The sequence below is a fragment of the Leiobunum rupestre genome, chromosome 1 (genome assembly GCF_980474605.1).
Source record: "Leiobunum rupestre chromosome 1, qqLeiRupe1.1.hap1, whole genome shotgun sequence".
NCBI classification, from domain to species: Eukaryota; Metazoa; Arthropoda; class Arachnida; order Opiliones; family Sclerosomatidae; genus Leiobunum; species Leiobunum rupestre.
Window position 1 is genome coordinate 64,002,055 of NC_143384.1, and position 13,251 is coordinate 64,015,305.

At 39.9% G+C, this 13,251-nt stretch overlaps 1 protein-coding gene and 12 non-coding genes across 13 annotated transcripts in view; all 13 read left to right on the top strand.

Annotated features, from left to right (window-relative positions):
- LOC149964659 (uncharacterized) overlaps nucleotides 1–4,989 on the top strand; it is a 103,321-nt gene extending 98,332 nt beyond the window's left edge. Inside the window, exon 3 of the mRNA XM_090167259.1 lies at nucleotides 4,886–4,989. Within this exon, the coding sequence (XP_090023385.1) occupies nucleotides 4,886–4,989 (104 nt within the window). The remainder of the gene's footprint in view (nucleotides 1–4,885) is intronic.
- On the top strand, nucleotides 949–1,021 carry TRNAK-CUU (transfer RNA lysine (anticodon CUU)). Its single transcript has one exon. It is a non-coding gene; the product is annotated as a tRNA-Lys (tRNA).
- On the top strand, nucleotides 2,261–2,333 carry TRNAK-CUU (transfer RNA lysine (anticodon CUU)). Its single transcript has one exon. It is a non-coding gene; the product is annotated as a tRNA-Lys (tRNA).
- On the top strand, nucleotides 3,371–3,443 carry TRNAK-CUU (transfer RNA lysine (anticodon CUU)). Its single transcript has one exon. It is a non-coding gene; the product is annotated as a tRNA-Lys (tRNA).
- Nucleotides 4,400–4,472, top strand: TRNAK-CUU (transfer RNA lysine (anticodon CUU)). Its single transcript has one exon. It is a non-coding gene; the product is annotated as a tRNA-Lys (tRNA).
- Nucleotides 4,990–5,509: 520 nt separating the features above from the next.
- On the top strand, nucleotides 5,510–5,582 carry TRNAK-CUU (transfer RNA lysine (anticodon CUU)). The gene has a single exon. It is a non-coding gene; the product is annotated as a tRNA-Lys (tRNA).
- A 1,239-nt stretch (nucleotides 5,583–6,821) lies between these two features.
- TRNAK-CUU (transfer RNA lysine (anticodon CUU)) lies at nucleotides 6,822–6,894 on the top strand. Its single transcript has one exon. It is a non-coding gene; the product is annotated as a tRNA-Lys (tRNA).
- Nucleotides 6,895–7,931: 1,037 nt separating this feature from the next.
- Nucleotides 7,932–8,004, top strand: TRNAK-CUU (transfer RNA lysine (anticodon CUU)). The gene has a single exon. It is a non-coding gene; the product is annotated as a tRNA-Lys (tRNA).
- A 956-nt stretch (nucleotides 8,005–8,960) lies between these two features.
- On the top strand, nucleotides 8,961–9,033 carry TRNAK-CUU (transfer RNA lysine (anticodon CUU)). The gene has a single exon. It is a non-coding gene; the product is annotated as a tRNA-Lys (tRNA).
- Nucleotides 9,034–9,989: 956 nt separating this feature from the next.
- Nucleotides 9,990–10,062, top strand: TRNAK-CUU (transfer RNA lysine (anticodon CUU)). Its single transcript has one exon. It is a non-coding gene; the product is annotated as a tRNA-Lys (tRNA).
- A 1,037-nt stretch (nucleotides 10,063–11,099) lies between these two features.
- TRNAK-CUU (transfer RNA lysine (anticodon CUU)) lies at nucleotides 11,100–11,172 on the top strand. The gene has a single exon. It is a non-coding gene; the product is annotated as a tRNA-Lys (tRNA).
- A 956-nt stretch (nucleotides 11,173–12,128) lies between these two features.
- Nucleotides 12,129–12,201, top strand: TRNAK-CUU (transfer RNA lysine (anticodon CUU)). Its single transcript has one exon. It is a non-coding gene; the product is annotated as a tRNA-Lys (tRNA).
- A 956-nt stretch (nucleotides 12,202–13,157) lies between these two features.
- On the top strand, nucleotides 13,158–13,230 carry TRNAK-CUU (transfer RNA lysine (anticodon CUU)). Its single transcript has one exon. It is a non-coding gene; the product is annotated as a tRNA-Lys (tRNA).
- Nucleotides 13,231–13,251: the final 21 nt, after the last annotated feature.

Genomic DNA, 13,251 nt, shown 5'->3' on the forward strand with positions numbered 1-13,251 from the left:
TCCAAATCCATATATTAAACTACTTACGTCTGTTCGCCAGGCGTTGTTCAAAATGACATATAGTCAGAGTCCTTTTCGTTGTTACTCGTTGCCCATACTGGAATTTAAATAAAAAATGTTGTATAAAAATCTTTTAATTTTTTTTCTATTGCATAGAAACTGTTTTTCATGTTTTCAAAAAAATGAATCGAACCTGACTTTCTTGGGTGGTCTGATAATTAAAACCGCACTTAAAGGCCAACCAATGACGGTTTCCCACGGGAAATTTTGTGTGCTGCATTAAGACCTTAGCCAGTTCTTATGTCGTTATAAAACCTTGTTCAGATTGGGCTCTCCGAGTGCCCCATACTGACGGAAAAATTCAAGCGGTAGTTATATCTCCACAGCCCGATGATCGTCAGAGTCTCGACCCTCATAAAGTCCTCTAATTTATGCTTCCAAGACGCTGGATAACTAATGGACGCCTCAATTCCTAGTCAGCGCCAGTTGCCAAGGTGGAAACTTTCAATCATAATGACGTTCTTTTTTTAACATATGAATAAAAAGGGCTTTTAATATATTAACAGAAGAAAATGAATAAAAAGAAATTATCCGCAATTTTCAAGAAGATGAGCGCTGGAAGAGCCAGGATAGCTTAGTCGGTGAAGCTTGAGGGTTTTAACTTAAAGAGCCTCTGTTGAAGCAAGAAGATGAGCGCTGGAAGAGCCAGGATAGCTTAGTCGGTAAAGCTTGAGGGTTTTAACCTAAAGAGCCTCTGTTGAAGCAAGAAGATGAGCGCTGGAAGAGCCAGGATAGCTTAGTCGGTAAAGCTTGAGGGTTTTAACCTAAAGAGCCTCTGTTGAAGCCACAGTTTAAGAAGGAAGCCTGTTTGAAGAAAACTAAAATTTTTAAATTTCGTTGTCGGTTTTATTGAATGTTATGACGTTACGATTTTGCCCGCTGAGGGTCGCCCGTGTAGCTCAGTCGGTAGAGCGTTAGGCTCTTAACTTAACGGTCCTGGGTTCGAGCCCCAGTTCGGGTGCTTAACCTTTTGCGGGAAGTTAAGAAACGTTCGACGGATGTGGTTTGCGAAAAATTCGTGACCTTGAAAAAAAGCGGAAGTTATTTATTTCCAAATCCATATATTAAACTACTTACGTCTGTTCACCAGGCGTTGTTCAAAATGACATATAGTCAGAGTCCTTTTCGTTGTTACTCGTTGCCCATACTGAAATTTAAATAAAAAATGTTGTATAAAAATCTTTTAATTTTTTTTCTATTGCATAGAAACTGTTTTTCATGTTTTCAAAAAAATGAATCGGGTGCTTAACCTTTTGCGGGAAGTTAAGAAACGTTCGACGGATGTGGTTTGCGATAAATTCGTGACCTTGAAAAAAAGCGGAAGTTATTTATTTCCAAATCCATATATTAAACTACTTACGTCTGTTCGCCAGGCGTTGTTCAAAATGACATATAGTCAGAGTCCTTTTCGTTGTTACTCGTTGCCCATACTGGAATTTAAATAAAAAATGTTGTATAAAAATCTTTTAATTTTTTTTCTATTGCATAGAAACTGTTTTTCATGTTTTCAAAAAAATGAATCGAACCTGACTTTCTTGGGTGGTCTGATAATTAAAACCGCACTTAAAGGCCAACCAATGACGGTTTCCCACGGGAAATTTTGTGTGCTGCATTAAGACCTTAGCCAGTTCTTATGTCGTTATAAAACCTTGTTCAGATTGGGCTCTCCGAGTGCCCCATACTGACGGAAAAATTCAAGCGGTAGTTATATCTCCACAGCCCGATGATCGTCAGAGTCTCGACCCTCATAAAGTCCTCTAATTTATGCTTCCAAGACGCTGGATAACTAATGGACGCCTCAATTTATAGTCAGCGCCAGTTGCCAAGGTGGAAACTTTCAATCATAATGACGTTCCTTTTTTAACATATGAATAAAAAGGGCTTTTAATATATTAACAGAAGAAAATGAATAAAATGAAATTATCCGCAATTTTCAAGAAGATGAGCGCTGGAAGAGCCAGGATAGCTTAGTCGGTGAAGCTTGAGGGTTTTAACTTAAAGAGCCTCTGTTGAAGCAAGAAGATGAGCGCTGGAAGAGCCAGGATAGCTTAGTCGGTAAAGCTTGAGGGTTTTAACCTAAATAGCCTCTGTTGAAGCCACAGTTTAAGAAGGAAGCCTGTTTGAAGAAAACTAAAATTTTTAAATTTCGTTGTCGGTTTTATTGAATGTTATGACGTTACGATTTTGCCCGCTGAGGGTCGCCCGTGTAGCTCAGTCGGTAGAGCGTTAGGCTCTTAACCTAACGGTCCTGGGTTCGAGCCCCAGTTCGGGTGTTTAACCTTTTGCGGGAAGTTAAGAAACGTTCGACGGATGTGGTTTGCGATAAATTCGTGACCTTGAAAAAAAGCGGAAGTTATTTATTTCCAAATCCATATATTAAACTACTTACGTCTGTTCGCCAGGCGTTGTTCAAAATGACATATAGTCAGAGTCCTTTTCGTTGTTACTCGTTGCCCATACTGGAATTTAAATAAAAAATGTTGTATAAAAATCTTTTAATTTTTTTTCTATTGCATAGAAACTGTTTTTCATGTTTTCAAAAAAATGAATCGAACCTGACTTTCTTGGGTGGTCTGATAATTAAAACCGCACTTAAAGGCCAACCAATGACGGTTTCCCACGGGAAATTTTGTGTGCTGCATTAAGACCTTAGCCAGTTCTTATGTCGTTATAAAACCTTGTTCAGATTGGGCTCTCCGAGTGCCCCATACTGACGGAAAAATTCAAGCGGTAGTTATATCTCCACAGCCCGATGATCGTCAGAGTCTCGACCCTCATAAAGTCCTCTAATTTATGCTTCCAAGACGCTGGATAACTAATGGACGCCTCAATTCCTAGTCAGCGCCAGTTGCCAAGGTGGAAACTTTCAATCATAATGACGTTCTTTTTTTAACATATGAATAAAAAGGGCTTTTAATATATTAACAGAAGAAAATGAATAAAAAGAAATTATCCGCAATTTTCAAGAAGATGAGCGCTGGAAGAGCCAGGATAGCTTAGTCGGTAAAGCTTGAGGGTTTTAACCTAAAGAGCCTCTGTTGAAGCAAGAAGATGAGCGCTGGAAGAGCCAGGATAGCTTAGTCGGTAAAGCTTGAGGGTTTTAACCTAAAGAGCCTCTGTTGAAGCAAGAAGATGAGCGCTGGAAGAGCCAGGATAGCTTAGTCGGTAAAGCTTGAGGGTTTTAACCTAAAGAGCCTCTGTTGAAGCCACAGTTTAAGAAGGAAGCCTGTTTGAAGAGAACTAAAATTTTTAAATTTCGTTGTCGGTTTTATTGAATGTTATGACGTTACGATTTTGCCCGCTGAGGGTCGCCCGTGTAGCTCAGTCGGTAGAGCGTTAGGCTCTTAACCTAACGGTCCTGGGTTCGAGCCCCAGTTCGGGTGCTTAACCTTTTGCGGGAAGTTAAGAAACGTTCGACGGATGTGGTTTGCGATAAATTCGTGACCTTGAAAAAAAGCGGAAGTTATTTATTTCCAAATCCATATATTCAACTACTTACGTCTGTTCGCCAGGCGTTGTTCAAAATGACATATAGTCAGAGTCCTTTTCGTTGTTACTCGTTGCCCATACTGGAATTTAAATAAAAAATGTTGTATAAAAATCTTTTAATTTTTTTTCTATTGCATAGAAACTGTTTTTCATGTTTTCAAAAAAATGAATCGAACCTGACTTTCTTGGGTGGTCTGATAATTAAAACCGCACTTAAAGGCCAACCAATGACGGTTTCCCACGGGAAATTTTGTGTGCTGCATTAAGACCTTAGCCAGTTCTTATGTCGTTATAAAACCTTGTTCAGATTGGGCTCTCCGAGTGCCCCATACTGACGGAAAAATTCAAGCGGTAGTTATATCTCCACAGCCCGATGATCGTCAGAGTCTCGACCCTCATAAAGTCCTCTAATTTATGCTTCCAAGACGCTGGATAACTAATGGACGCCTCAATTTATAGTCAGCGCCAGTTGCCAAGGTGGAAACTTTCAATCATAATGACGTTCCTTTTTTAACATATGAATAAAAAGGGCTTTTAATATATTAACAGAAGAAAATGAATAAAATGAAATTATCCGCAATTTTCAAGAAGATGAGCGCTGGAAGAGCCAGGATAGCTTAGTCGGTGAAGCTTGAGGGTTTTAACTTAAAGAGCCTCTGTTGAAGCAAGAAGATGAGCGCTGGAAGAGCCAGGATAGCTTAGTCGGTAAAGCTTGAGGGTTTTAACCTAAATAGCCTCTGTTGAAGCCACAGTTTAAGAAGGAAGCCTGTTTGAAGAAAACTAAAATTTTTAAATTTCGTTGTCGGTTTTATTGAATGTTATGACGTTACGATTTTGCCCGCTGAGGGTCGCCCGTGTAGCTCAGTCGGTAGAGCGTTAGGCTCTTAACCTAACGGTCCTGGGTTCGAGCCCCAGTTCGGGTGCTTAACCTTTTGCGGGAAGTTAAGAAACGTTCGACGGATGTGGTTTGCGATAAATTCGTGACCTTGAAAAAAAGCGGAAGTTATTTATTTCCAAATCCATATATTAAACTACTTACGTCTGTTCGCCAGGCGTTGTTCAAAATGACATATAGTCAGAGTCCTTTTCGTTGTTACTCGTTGCCCATACTGGAATTTAAATAAAAAATGTTGTATAAAAATCTTTTAATTTTTTTTCTATTGCATAGAAACTTTTTTTCATGTTTTCAAAAAAATGAATCGAACCTGACTTTCTTGGGTGGTCTGATAATAAAAACCGCACTTAAAGGCCAACGAATGACGGTTTCCCACGGGAAATTTTGTGTGCTGCATTAAGACCTTAGCCAGTTCTTATGTCGTTATAAAACCCTGTTCAGATTGGGCTCTCCGAGTGCCCCATACTGACGGAAAAATTCAAGCGGTAGTTATATCTCCACAGCCCGATGATCGTCAGAGTCTCGACCCTCATAATGTCCTCTAATTTATGCTTCCAAGACGCTGGATAACTAATGGACGCCTCAATTCCTAGTCAGCGCCAGTTGCCAAGGTGGAAACTTTCAATCATAATGACGTTCTTTTTTTAACATATGAATAAAAAGGGCTTTTAATATATTAACAGAAGAAAATGAATAAAAAGAAATTATCCGCAATTTTCAAGAAGATGAGCGCTGGAAGAGCCAGGATAGCTTAGTCGGTAAAGCTTGAGGGTTTTAACCTAAAGAGCCTCTGTTGAAGCAAGAAGATGAGCGCTGGAAGAGCCAGGATAGCTTAGTCGGTAAAGCTTGAGGGTTTTAACCTAAAGAGCCTCTGTTGAAGCAAGAAGATGAGCGCTGGAAGAGCCAGGATAGCTTAGTCGGTAAAGCTTGAGGGTTTTAACCTAAAGAGCCTCTGTTGAAGCCACAGTTTAAGAAGGAAGCCTGTTTGAAGAAAACTAAAATTTTTAAATTTCGTTGTCGGTTTTATTGAATGTTATGACGTTACGATTTTGCCCGCTGAGGGTCGCCCGTGTAGCTCAGTCGGTAGAGCGTTAGGCTCTTAACCTAACGGTCCTGGGTTCGAGCCCCAGTTCGGGTGCTTAACCTTTTGCGGGAAGTTAAGAAACGTTCGACGGATGTGGTTTGCGATAAATTCGTGACCTTGAAAAAAAGCGGAAGTTATTTATTTCCAAATCCATATATTAAACTACTTACGTCTGTTCGCCAGGCGTTGTTCAAAATGACATATAGTCAGAGTCCTTTTCGTTGTTACTCGTTGCCCATACTGGAATTTAAATAAAAAATGTTGTATAAAAATCTTTTAATTTTTTTTCTATTGCATAGAAACTGTTTTTCATGTTTTCAAAAAAATGAATCGGGTGCTTAACCTTTTGCGGGAAGTTAAGAAACGTTCGACGGATGTGGTTTGCGATAAATTCGTGACCTTGAAAAAAAGCGGAAGTTATTTATTTCCAAATCCATATATTAAACTACTTACGTCTGTTCGCCAGGCGTTGTTCAAAATGACATATAGTCAGAGTCCTTTTCGTTGTTACTCGTTGCCCATACTGGAATTTAAATAAAAAATGTTGTATAAAAATCTTTTAATTTTTTTTCTATTGCATAGAAACTGTTTTTCATGTTTTCAAAAAAATGAATCGAACCTGACTTTCTTGGGTGGTCTGATAATTAAAACCGCACTTAAAGGCCAACCAATGACGGTTTCCCACGGGAAATTTTGTGTGCTGCATTAAGACCTTAGCCAGTTCTTATGTCGTTATAAAACCTTGTTCAGATTGGGCTCTCCGAGTGCCCCATACTGACGGAAAAATTCAAGCGGTAGTTATATCTCCACAGCCCGATGATCGTCAGAGTCTCGACCCTCATAAAGTCCTCTAATTTATGCTTCCAAGACGCTGGATAACTAATGGACGCCTCAATTTATAGTCAGCGCCAGTTGCCAAGGTGGAAACTTTCAATCATAATGACGTTCCTTTTTTAACATATGAATAAAAAGGGCTTTTAATATATTAACAGAAGAAAATGAATAAAATGAAATTATCCGCAATTTTCAAGAAGATGAGCGCTGGAAGAGCCAGGATAGCTTAGTCGGTGAAGCTTGAGGGTTTTAACTTAAAGAGCCTCTGTTGAAGCAAGAAGATGAGCGCTGGAAGAGCCAGGATAGCTTAGTCGGTAAAGCTTGAGGGTTTTAACCTAAATAGCCTCTGTTGAAGCCACAGTTTAAGAAGGAAGCCTGTTTGAAGAAAACTAAAATTTTTAAATTTCGTTGTCGGTTTTATTGAATGTTATGACGTTACGATTTTGCCCGCTGAGGGTCGCCCGTGTAGCTCAGTCGGTAGAGCGTTAGGCTCTTAACCTAACGGTCCTGGGTTCGAGCCCCAGTTCGGGTGTTTAACCTTTTGCGGGAAGTTAAGAAACGTTCGACGGATGTGGTTTGCGATAAATTCGTGACCTTGAAAAAAAGCGGAAGTTATTTATTTCCAAATCCATATATTAAACTACTTACGTCTGTTCGCCAGGCGTTGTTCAAAATGACATATAGTCAGAGTCCTTTTCGTTGTTACTCGTTGCCCATACTGGAATTTAAATAAAAAATGTTGTATAAAAATCTTTTAATTTTTTTTCTATTGCATAGAAACTGTTTTTCATGTTTTCAAAAAAATGAATCGAACCTGACTTTCTTGGGTGGTCTGATAATTAAAACCGCACTTAAAGGCCAACCAATGACGGTTTCCCACGGGAAATTTTGTGTGCTGCATTAAGACCTTAGCCAGTTCTTATGTCGTTATAAAACCTTGTTCAGATTGGGCTCTCCGAGTGCCCCATACTGACGGAAAAATTCAAGCGGTAGTTATATCTCCACAGCCCGATGATCGTCAGAGTCTCGACCCTCATAAAGTCCTCTAATTTATGCTTCCAAGACGCTGGATAACTAATGGACGCCTCAATTCCTAGTCAGCGCCAGTTGCCAAGGTGGAAACTTTCAATCATAATGACGTTCTTTTTTTAACATATGAATAAAAAGGGCTTTTAATATATTAACAGAAGAAAATGAATAAAAAGAAATTATCCGCAATTTTCAAGAAGATGAGCGCTGGAAGAGCCAGGATAGCTTAGTCGGTAAAGCTTGAGGGTTTTAACCTAAAGAGCCTCTGTTGAAGCAAGAAGATGAGCGCTGGAAGAGCCAGGATAGCTTAGTCGGTAAAGCTTGAGGGTTTTAACCTAAAGAGCCTCTGTTGAAGCAAGAAGATGAGCGCTGGAAGAGCCAGGATAGCTTAGTCGGTAAAGCTTGAGGGTTTTAACCTAAAGAGCCTCTGTTGAAGCCACAGTTTAAGAAGGAAGCCTGTTTGAAGAGAACTAAAATTTTTAAATTTCGTTGTCGGTTTTATTGAATGTTATGACGTTACGATTTTGCCCGCTGAGGGTCGCCCGTGTAGCTCAGTCGGTAGAGCGTTAGGCTCTTAACCTAACGGTCCTGGGTTCGAGCCCCAGTTCGGGTGCTTAACCTTTTGCGGGAAGTTAAGAAACGTTCGACGGATATGGTTTGCGATAAATTCGTGACCTTGAAAAAAAGCGGAAGTTATTTATTTCCAAATCCATATATTCAACTACTTACGTCTGTTCGCCAGGCGTTGTTCAAAATGACATATAGTCAGAGTCCTTTTCGTTGTTACTCGTTGCCCATACTGGAATTTAAATAAAAAATGTTGTATAAAAATCTTTTAATTTTTTTTCTATTGCATAGAAACTGTTTTTCATGTTTTCAAAAAAATGAATCGAACCTGACTTTCTTGGGTGGTCTGATAATTAAAACCGCACTTAAAGGCCAACCAATGACGGTTTCCCACGGGAAATTTTGTGTGCTGCATTAAGACCTTAGCCAGTTCTTATGTCGTTATAAAACCTTGTTCAGATTGGGCTCTCCGAGTGCCCCATACTGACGGAAAAATTCAAGCGGTAGTTATATCTCCACAGCCCGATGATCGTCAGAGTCTCGACCCTCATAAAGTCCTCTAATTTATGCTTCCAAGACGCTGGATAACTAATGGACGCCTCAATTTATAGTCAGCGCCAGTTGCCAAGGTGGAAACTTTCAATCATAATGACGTTCCTTTTTTAACATATGAATAAAAAGGGCTTTTAATATATTAACAGAAGAAAATGAATAAAATGAAATTATCCGCAATTTTCAAGAAGATGAGCGCTGGAAGAGCCAGGATAGCTTAGTCGGTGAAGCTTGAGGGTTTTAACTTAAAGAGCCTCTGTTGAAGCAAGAAGATGAGCGCTGGAAGAGCCAGGATAGCTTAGTCGGTAAAGCTTGAGGGTTTTAACCTAAATAGCCTCTGTTGAAGCCACAGTTTAAGAAGGAAGCCTGTTTGAAGAAAACTAAAATTTTTAAATTTCGTTGTCGGTTTTATTGAATGTTATGACGTTACGATTTTGCCCGCTGAGGGTCGCCCGTGTAGCTCAGTCGGTAGAGCGTTAGGCTCTTAACCTAACGGTCCTGGGTTCGAGCCCCAGTTCGGGTGCTTAACCTTTTGCGGGAAGTTAAGAAACGTTCGACGGATGTGGTTTGCGATAAATTCGTGACCTTGAAAAAAAGCGGAAGTTATTTATTTCCAAATCCATATATTAAACTACTTACGTCTGTTCGCCAGGCGTTGTTCAAAATGACATATAGTCAGAGTCCTTTTCGTTGTTACTCGTTGCCCATACTGGAATTTAAATAAAAAATGTTGTATAAAAATCTTTTAATTTTTTTTCTATTGCATAGAAACTGTTTTTCATGTTTTCAAAAAAATGAATCGAACCTGACTTTCTTGGGTGGTCTGATAATTAAAACCGCACTTAAAGGCCAACCAATGACGGTTTCCCACGGGAAATTTTGTGTGCTGCATTAAGACCTTAGCCAGTTCTTATGTCGTTATAAAACCTTGTTCAGATTGGGCTCTCCGAGTGCCCCATACTGACGGAAAAATTCAAGCGGTAGTTATATCTCCACAGCCCGATGATCGTCAGAGTCTCGACCCTCATAAAGTCCTCTAATTTATGCTTCCAAGACGCTGGATAACTAATGGACGCCTCAATTTATAGTCAGCGCCAGTTGCCAAGGTGGAAACTTTCAATCATAATGACGTTCCTTTTTTAACATATGAATAAAAAGGGCTTTTAATATATTAACAGAAGAAAATGAATAAAATGAAATTATCCGCAATTTTCAAGAAGATGAGCGCTGGAAGAGCCAGGATAGCTTAGTCGGTGAAGCTTGAGGGTTTTAACTTAAAGAGCCTCTGTTGAAGCAAGAAGATGAGCGCTGGAAGAGCCAGGATAGCTTAGTCGGTAAAGCTTGAGGGTTTTAACCTAAATAGCCTCTGTTGAAGCCACAGTTTAAGAAGGAAGCCTGTTTGAAGAAAACTAAAATTTTTAAATTTCGTTGTCGGTTTTATTGAATGTTATGACGTTACGATTTTGCCCGCTGAGGGTCGCCCGTGTAGCTCAGTCGGTAGAGCGTTAGGCTCTTAACCTAACGGTCCTGGGTTCGAGCCCCAGTTCGGGTGCTTAACCTTTTGCGGGAAGTTAAGAAACGTTCGACGGATGTGGTTTGCGATAAATTCGTGACCTTGAAAAAAAGCGGAAGTTATTTATTTCCAAATCCATATATTAAACTACTTACGTCTGTTCGCCAGGCGTTGTTCAAAATGACATATAGTCAGAGTCCTTTTCGTTGTTACTCGTTGCCCATACTGGAATTTAAATAAAAAATGTTGTATAAAAATCTTTTAATTTTTTTTCTATTGCATAGAAACTTTTTTTCATGTTTTCAAAAAAATGAATCGAACCTGACTTTCTTGGGTGGTCTGATAATAAAAACCGCACTTAAAGGCCAACGAATGACGGTTTCCCACGGGAAATTTTGTGTGCTGCATTAAGACCTTAGCCAGTTCTTATGTCGTTATAAAACCCTGTTCAGATTGGGCTCTCCGAGTGCCCCATACTGACGGAAAAATTCAAGCGGTAGTTATATCTCCACAGCCCGATGATCGTCAGAGTCTCGACCCTCATAATGTCCTCTAATTTATGCTTCCAAGACGCTGGATAACTAATGGACGCCTCAATTCCTAGTCAGCGCCAGTTGCCAAGGTGGAAACTTTCAATCATAATGACGTTCTTTTTTTAACATATGAATAAAAAAGGCTTTTAATATATTAACAGAAGAAAATGAATAAAAAGAAATTATCCGCAATTTTCAAGAAGATGAGCGCTGGAAGAGCCAGGATAGCTTAGTCGGTAAAGCTTGAGGGTTTTAACCTAAAGAGCCTCTGTTGAAGCAAGAAGATGCGCGCTGGAAGAGCCAGGATAGCTTAGTCGGTAAAGCTTGAGGGTTTTAACCTAAAGAGCCTCTGTTGAAGCAAGAAGATGAGCGCTGGTAGAGCCAGGATAGCTTAGTCGGTAAAGCTTGAGGGTTTTAACCTAAAGAGCCTCTGTTGAAGCCACAGTTTAAGAAGGAAGCCTGTTTGAAGAAAACTAAAATTTTTAAATTTCGTTGTCGGTTTTATTGAATGTTATGACGTTACGATTTTGCCCGCTGAGGGTCGCCCGTGTAGCTCAGTCGGTAGAGCGTTAGGCTCTTAACCTAACGGTCCTGGGTTCGAGCCCCAGTTCGGGTGCTTAACCTTTTGCGGGAAGTTAAGAAACGTTCGACGGATGTGGTTTGCGATAAATTCGTGACCTTGAAAAAAAGCGGAAGTTATTTATTTCCAAATCCATATGTTAAACTACTTACGTCTGTTCGCCAGGCGTTGTTCAAAATGACATATAGTCAGAGTCCTTTTCGTTGTTACTCGTTGCCCATACTGGAATTTAAATAAAAAATGTTGTATAAAAATCTTTTAATTTTTTTTCTATTGCATAGAAACTGTTTTTCATGTTTTCAAAAAAATGAATCGAACCTGACTTTCTTGGGTGGTCTGATAATAAAAACCGCACTTAAAGGCCAACCAATGACGGTTTCCCACGGGAAATTTTGTGTGCTGCATTAAGACCTTAGCCAGTTCTTATGTCGTTATAAAACCTTGTTCAGATTGGGCTCTCCGAGTGCCCCATACTGACGGAAAAAATCAAGCGGTAGTTGTATCTCCACAGCCCGATGATCGTCAGAGTCTCGACCCTCATAAAGTCCTCTAATTTATGCTTCCAAGACGCTGGATAACTAATGGACGCCTCAATTCCTAGTCAGCGCCAGTTGCCAAGGTGGAAACTTTCAATCATAATGACGTTCTTTTTTTAACATATGAATAAAAAGGGCTTTTAATATATTAACAGAAGAAAATGAATAAAATGAAATTATCCGCAATTTTCAAGAAGATGAGCGCTGGAAGAGCCAGGATAGCTTAGTCGGTGAAGCTTGAGGGTTTTAACTTAAAGAGCCTCTGTTGAAGCAAGAAGATGAGCGCTGGAAGAGCCAGGATAGCTTAGTCGGTAAAGCTTGAGGGTTTTAACCTAAATAGCCTCTGTTGAAGCCACAGTTTAAGAAGGAAGCCTGTTTGAAGAAAACTAAAATTTTTAAATTTCGTTGTCGGTTTTATTGAATGTTATGACGTTACGATTTTGCCCGCTGAGGGTCGCCCGTGTAGCTCAGTCGGTAGAGCGTTAGGCTCTTAACCTAACGGTCCTGGGTTCGAGCCCCAGTTCGGGTGCTTAACCTTTTGCGGGAAGTTAAGAAACGTTCGACGGATGTGGTTTGCGATAAATTCGTGACCTTGAAAAAAAGCGGAAGTTATTTATTTCCAAATCCATATGTTAAACTACTTACGTCTGTTCGCCAGGCGTTGTTCAAAATGACATATAGTCAGAGTCCTTTTCGTTGTTACTCGTTGCCCATACTGGAATTTAAATAAAAAATGTTGTATAAAAATCTTTTAATTTTTTTTCTATTGCATAGAAACTGTTTTTCATGTTTTCAAAAAAATGAATCGAACCTGACTTTCTTGGGTGGTCTGATAATAAAAACCGCACTTAAAGGCCAACCAATGACGGTTTCCCACGGGAAATTTTGTGTGCTGCATTAAGACCTTAGCCAGTTCTTATGTCGTTATAAAACCTTGTTCAGATTGGGCTCTCCGAGTGCCCCATACTGACGGAAAAAATCAAGCGGTAGTTGTATCTCCACAGCCCGATGATCGTCAGAGTCTCGACCCTCATAAAGTCCTCTAATTTATGCTTCCAAGACGCTGGATAACTAATGGACGCCTCAATTCCTAGTCAGCGCCAGTTGCCAAGGTGGAAACTTTCAATCATAATGACGTTCTTTTTTTAACATATGAATAAAAAGGGCTTTTAATATATTAACAGAAGAAAATGAATAAAATGAAATTATCCGCAATTTTCAAGAAGATGAGCGCTGGAAGAGCCAGGATAGCTTAGTCGGTGAAGCTTGAGGGTTTTAACTTAAAGAGCCTCTGTTGAAGCAAGAAGATGAGCGCTGGAAGAGCCAGGATAGCTTAGTCGGTAAAGCTTGAGGGTTTTAACCTAAATAGCCTCTGTTGAAGCCACAGTTTAAGAAGGAAGCCTGTTTGAAGAAAACTAAAATTTTTAAATTTCGTTGTCGGTTTTATTGAATGTTATGACGTTACGATTTTGCCCGCTGAGGGTCGCCCGTGTAGCTCAGTCGGTAGAGCGTTAGGCTCTTAACCTAACGGTCCTGGGTTCGAGCCCCAGTTCGGGTGCTTAACCTTTTGCGGGAAGTT